General features: G+C 44.5%; 1 protein-coding gene across 4 annotated transcripts in view; it reads left to right on the top strand.

Moving 5' to 3' along the window:
- Positions 1-5,800, top strand: part of atp11b (ATPase phospholipid transporting 11B (putative)) — a 52,249-nt gene extending 46,449 nt beyond the window's left edge. For all 4 annotated transcript variants that reach the window (XR_006054391.1, XM_042220697.1, XM_042220698.1 and 1 more), the window contains one exon: positions 2,245-5,800. Coding sequence is in view for 1 of the 4 variants with exons in the window: in XM_042220699.1 (XP_042076633.1) it covers positions 2,245-2,326 (82 nt within the window). In the remaining 3 variants the exon portion in view is untranslated. The remainder of the gene's footprint in view (positions 1-2,244) is intronic.
- Positions 5,801-6,107: the final 307 nt, after the last annotated feature.

The following is a 6,107-nucleotide window of genomic DNA, read 5'->3' as shown; positions in this document are numbered from 1 at the left end:
ACACACAGTTTTTCTGTCCTCACTGTGTGCGTCTTTGTCCTTCCGTGTCTGAAATCTGCATAATGTTGTTCGACCTTCCAGATTAATTATTCATGTACTGTTACCGTCCCCTGTGAGCCGTCTTGTCAGAAATCTGCTTGTTCTTTTCCTCTTCTTGGGTTCACGCTGCCACCGTCTTATAACCCCCCCAAAAAACCGTTTTAGATGTTAACATAGTTCATCGTAACCCAGGGAGCAACGATGGTTTTTAGTACTGAGATGCTTCACTATAACCCCCCCCCCGCCTGTGAGTAGACAGCTGAGCATGTGAGAGTGTCCCCAGTCAAACCATTTGAGTCATGAGTCTATTTAAAGTCCCTGGGTGCCCCTGTAGTTTCTTTTCTTCTGTTTAGCAGGTATAAAAGCAGTTGTCTTCATGTTGGTGTTAGACTAAAGGTTGAGAGATATACTTTGAGTAGACCTACTGACATCTTTTGGGGGGGGGTGTTAGGTGAGAGATGCAGCAACTCTGAAGTTGGACAACATAAAACAGTTGATTTTTGTAAAAGCTGTCCACACGTTTCAGACGTCACTCGTTCCGTCATGTGAGGTTCAGATGTGGTAGCCAGGCTTGGAGGTGCTGTTTGACGTCAGTGGATGCTGAGCTGTGGTCTCTCTGTTACTCGCTCGAGCTTTGATCGTGAACTCTGGTTCAGCTTTGATGTGAGTCAGCACATTGGAGGTTGGTGTGTTGTGACTTTTAAAGGCGTTTCAAACAGTGTTTGCTGTGTTCATGTTTTTCTGGTCCCACATAAACCAAATGGATGAGACTGTATGGAAGATTTGTTTGTTAGATATTTCCAAAGGAGTCTCAGCTCACCAAGCTAATAATAGGGAATTGGCTGTATCTCAGTCATGTCATATAACGTTATGCACTGTATGTGTTTGTGTTCAGTACTAAAGAATAGCAAATCCACCCTGCTGTTGTATATTTAATAGGCAGGATATCAGATGCTGATGATTATTTTGAAGCTGATAAATAATGAAAGAATGTTTCTGATGCTTGTTCATAATTTTATTTCTCTTTATGATTCTATTCATGAGTTGAGTAGCTCAAGTCTCTCCCCAGCTCCTCAAAGGGAAAACACAGGTGGAGAAAACAGCTAAACCTGTCTTAAACACATTTCTGGAGGCAATTGTTAGAAGAAGCACATCTACTGTATGAACCTGTATGAAGAACCCTAGTTGTAATGTTGAGTGTCAGGCTTGGCATTTTATTCTGGTATCTAATTCAGTTCCAGCCAGGATCGTGCCATCTTTAAAACTGACTGATGGTGCGTGTCTACATGGGTGTTATTCTTTGTGAGTGATCACCCCAATTCCCAGCACTGGAATCTCGATGGGAGAGCCACGATATGATGATTGGCAAATACTCCAATAAGGGTGCAAACACTGACGTGTACCTGATTGGCTGTTTGCTCCCACCACAAACATCCTAAAGTAAATATCGCTCTAAATGGCACAAGTAATGGGTGACATCACCTTGTTTTTCATGAGCCCCGCCGCTTCATAGTGTAAAAAGCTACAGCCACAAAAAAATTAATGAAAACGTCCCATTATTAGGGACCCCAACAGGTCAGAAACACCAGCAACTAGAAAAACACTGCAAAGCACACAAAATGCAAACGAAGTGGGAAAAAATACAATGGAAGTAGGAAAGAAAATCTCAAAAAACACAGAAGTGTTTTGGGGAACAGCTGTGGAAGTGACAGAAACCAAAACATGCGACGCACCGAGACACGCTTAAAAGAAGCAGAGGATTCCTGTGAGGGACAAAATAGATGCTGTAGATGCACGTTTGTCTCCCAACAACACTTCTGTTTGCTTTGTTAGGGTGTGTGGGGTTTGTTTTCTTGCAATGTGTTTGACCTCTCGGGGCCACCGTACAGCTTTGGTAAACAGTTGTGCCTTCTTTGGTTCAGTCACTGAGTGCAGGACTTCTAAATTGTGGGCCGTTGCTGATAAAGATTAGTGCGAGTTACTGAGGAGAGACTTGTGATACTCACTAACACCCTCACACCATTACTAACCTCACTCATCACTCACTCTTCTCTGCTTCTTCCAACCTGGTTGTGTAGATTGTAATCACCAACCTGTGGACAGCAGTGTAAGCTAGTGATAGCTCAGCCCCACTCTTACACCCACACACAGAAACCCACTTAGGCCAGCCTCCTAACCGTCACTCACCCTGCTGCCTGTTTTCAGGTCTTGGAGCGACACGGAGAACTTGTACTCCAACGATCGCAGCATCCTGACGCTGTCGCCCATCGAGGCCACCCACTGCTGACTCCCGGGGCCGCTGACTGTAGCACAGGGGGTCGGGGGGAGAGCCACCGCTCCATTATGAGTCATAATCACACCCCCCGCAACCTCAGCCACCATTTTCGAAACAATTTCATTTTAAACTCGGTTAATTCCCAGCAGGATGCAGCACTGCTACAAATGGGATAAGGATCCAAAGAACTCGTTTGAGTCTATGCTGAGAGGAACGTCAGATGGGAGCGAAAACTCTGAAGGAAATGGAACATGTGGTGCGAGCTATTTGTGCTGCTACGTGTACGCTTGAAGATCCGGTCTGTGTCTGAGCTGTGAAATGCCTGGATTCCTGCTGCTACTGCTAGCAGCGGATCTGCAAGTCCATCAAACTGGAAAACACCCTCCATAAAATCAGTTTTTAGTCACGTGAACTCCTCTGGAGCCCTTTCATTGTCAAAACAGCGATTTCTGACTGAGTACACTTTTTGCTGCGAGTGTCAAAGTGAGCATCCAGAGGATTTGTCAAGTCGACAGCAAGCCAGGATCATATACGTAGCAAAACATCCTGTTGCTTCCATAAACTGCTACAAAAACTCTTCATTCAGACCTCCCACCACAGCCCTGCAGCATCCAGAACATGAAGCCTCATCTCTACCGCGGTACCAAAGACCAAAAAGGATTCCGACTGGAGTTTAAAAGGAAAAGTGTTTATTTTTTTGTGCCTGATTGTACAGAAGCTTATATTGTTAAAGGAGACTTGTTGTTGTTCATGCTGCTTTTGTCGTCTGTTCTGGCCTCTTTGTCCCCCCCCACCCCTCCCAGTGCACCACTGTGAAAGAGGCCCAATGTTTTAAAAAGCCATACGTTTTTGAAGAGGTCAGATTATTGGAGGTACTGCAGATGGACGCTTGTGGGGGCTTGTTGTTAAATTTGTTCTCCTCGAATGCCTTTTGTCACCCAGCCCGGCGACCAGAAGCATCTCAGCATTAAAGCCCACGAGGTCTGGCAGAGTCATCCATGTCAGCTGCCTAAAAATACGTCCGATTTGACACCATTATTTTATTTATGCTTTTTCCGGTGAGGCTTTAACGGTGAGATGCTTTTCCAAACCGTGGCTGATGCACGTCGACCCAAGACAGCAGAATGTGTTAAAGTTCAGAGGGGAAAGGAAAAGCAGAGCATTTGCACAAATCACATATCAAAATTATTTTGTTGGGTTCCTTTCTTTCTTTCTTTTTTTCATCGGTAAAAGTCATTGTCACCGTTCACATCTGAAACCATTTGAATCACATTTTTTGCTGTTACATTATTTTATTTCTCCCCCCCCACCCCCCATGTGTGTTTGTCTCCACCTGCTGTTGGAGGTGTGTGTGTGTGTGTTTTTGTTTTTTCTCTGTTGATTGAAGGAAGTACGGTCCATCATAGCGTATGTGCAAGCGGGATGTTGGTGTGATATTAAATACTTAGCAGGGCCAAAAAGGATGTTTCACTAAGATCACTACCACACTGTTGCTCCACATTTTACACAGTTGACCTCATATCAGCTAATAAAATATCTACCTTGATGCACCGCTGGGCTCACAGTGGATAAAGGAAACTATAACTTAATGCAGTTTTATTCAATAGATTACAAAGTTTCTGTGAACACAGTTGTGTTATTCCACCATGTGTGCGTGTTGTGTTAAACTTGATCTTGATTTAACAGAAAGTCTTAGTCATGATTTCTGAGCGTGGAGCTGGGAAGACCAGGATGTAACCAGCAGAGCAAGTTGCATTATGGGAGCTGTAGGAACCACTTTAAGCCTGGATATCCATGCCTCTGCAGTGTTTTACTGGGACTCCTTGTCTGGCTGCTTTTTGAACTCAATGTGGATGTTTGATTCACCATCATCCCTTTAATACCTTTTTAAAAAAGGGACTAAAATACGCTGATTTCTTTTAGTTTCCTTTTTTTAAACTAGAAGATGGCTTTAAAAACACTTGGCGCCTCGCACAGCGGCATCTTTTCCCTGACCCTCCACGTCTTTCCAGCTCCACGACCCTCCTCCTGTAACACGCATTTAGTTGATCTTAAGTCAAAACATTCCCTCTGTGTGAGATCTTGTAAGAGCCAGTGCACATCACAACTTGAAACATTGTTTGCTACACACACTAGCACATGACTGATGTTTTAAAATAGACGTAATAAAGTCCTCTAATGCTGGGGAAACAGCCCACATCACAGCGAGCTGAGGTAGCCGCGTGGGTGATGTTACGACATTCGTTTTTGTTCAGGTTGAACCCGTACACTCGTGTGAAGCAATAATCATTGTCACGATATGAGTCTGCTAAAAGGTCGGGTGATGTCATCACTGACCCCACCTCCCGACACCACATCGACCCAGATAACAGAGCGACCACTGAGCTCGGTGTTTGGGGGCATCAGCACTGCACACTGCAGAGTCTCTGCATGATATTTTGGAGCAGATGGCAGGAGGAGGAAACGCGAGTCCTTCCTGACCAAAGGCAAGTCACACAAAGCCCAAAACACCTGCAGTGTCAGTGCGGTTCTGATGCCCCCTTGTGCTCAATGTGGACACCAGTAGTGTCCAAAATAATGGTGTCACATGTTGGAGGTGGTGGTTACGTGGCTCCAAAACAGCCTCCCTTTTCAAAGTAGCAGAGTTGATTACATAACAGTCTCTGTTAGACTGAAACAAAAGTAATAACAGCTCGAAATTTATTCTCCACACTCCACCACAGCTGTGACGGCTGGAAATGTTTTTAATTAATGTAATCCACTACTAAGTGGCACCAAAGTGATCTTTTCACAGCTGTTCTGTGCCCCGGGTTCCAAACAGCCGTGAAAAGAGCTTGTGTGAAAACACGGACCAGATCCTATAAGGCGCTGCAGCACTGACGTCATCTGGAGGCCTTGTATCTGAGTTCAGATACAAGGCCTGGAGGGGTTTTGTAGAAGCAGATGATTACTCAGTCACATAACTCAGAGTGGTGACTTAATATTTCATCACGCCTCAAGCCCCCGTGATCTTCACGTCCAAATGAGAACAAATGCCGTCAGGAATACTGGTCATGTCCATCCACTGAGGCATGAGTGGAAATTGGTACTAAAGATCAAACCACTTGTTTAAGTTGAAAAGTAACATCAGAGCTGGAGGCTGATGACTTCAGTGCCAAGGTGCTCTTTCAAAATAAAAGTTTGCAGACTTGCATGAAGTTACAAAACCCCTGATCGTAAATAGAGGGAGTTCAGATTGAAATGTCAGCTGCCAGTGTCGTGCATCCTGTCACTCTGAGCCCATCAGAAGGATGCGGGGATGCATGTCAGCGCTCAGTTTGACTTCATGTTTGTTCCCTCCTCATCAGTAAGTCGTGCTGCACCTGAGCATTACTACATAATTTCTTCTGTTATCTGATGCTGTTTGTCTGTCCTCTACTGTCTGTAAACCTGTCTTATAGCTGAAGATGCTGTTCTATTTACGAAATAAAAACATTTTTAAAGAAACTGGTCTGTGGCCTCCACTCATTTAAAAACAGTCGTGGGAAGTTGGACCCTCACCAAAAGCAAGTGGAGCAGCTTACCACTGATAACGCTCCATGGAGTTAATGAGGGAGAGACGGCACAAGACGTGCAGCACATAGCTGAGAGGAATGAACACAGACTCCACCTACATGAAGATCCATGAACATGCTGGGATACTGTCCATTTTTATTGCTTTCATCAATAATGTGAAGTGCTGCAGTCGTAAAAAGAAATTCCCTCAGTGTGAGAATTTTTAGGCAGAAAACCAGAGTTTAGTGCAACCTTTCAG

Source organism: Haplochromis burtoni, unplaced genomic scaffold (assembly GCF_018398535.1).
Source record: "Haplochromis burtoni strain Fernald_Lab_line unplaced genomic scaffold, NCSU_Asbu1 Contig_53, whole genome shotgun sequence".
Lineage (NCBI taxonomy): Eukaryota > Metazoa > Chordata > Actinopteri > Cichliformes > Cichlidae > Haplochromis > Haplochromis burtoni.
Note: the sequence above shows the minus strand (reverse complement) of the source record. Positions and strands in the feature narration are given on the sequence as shown.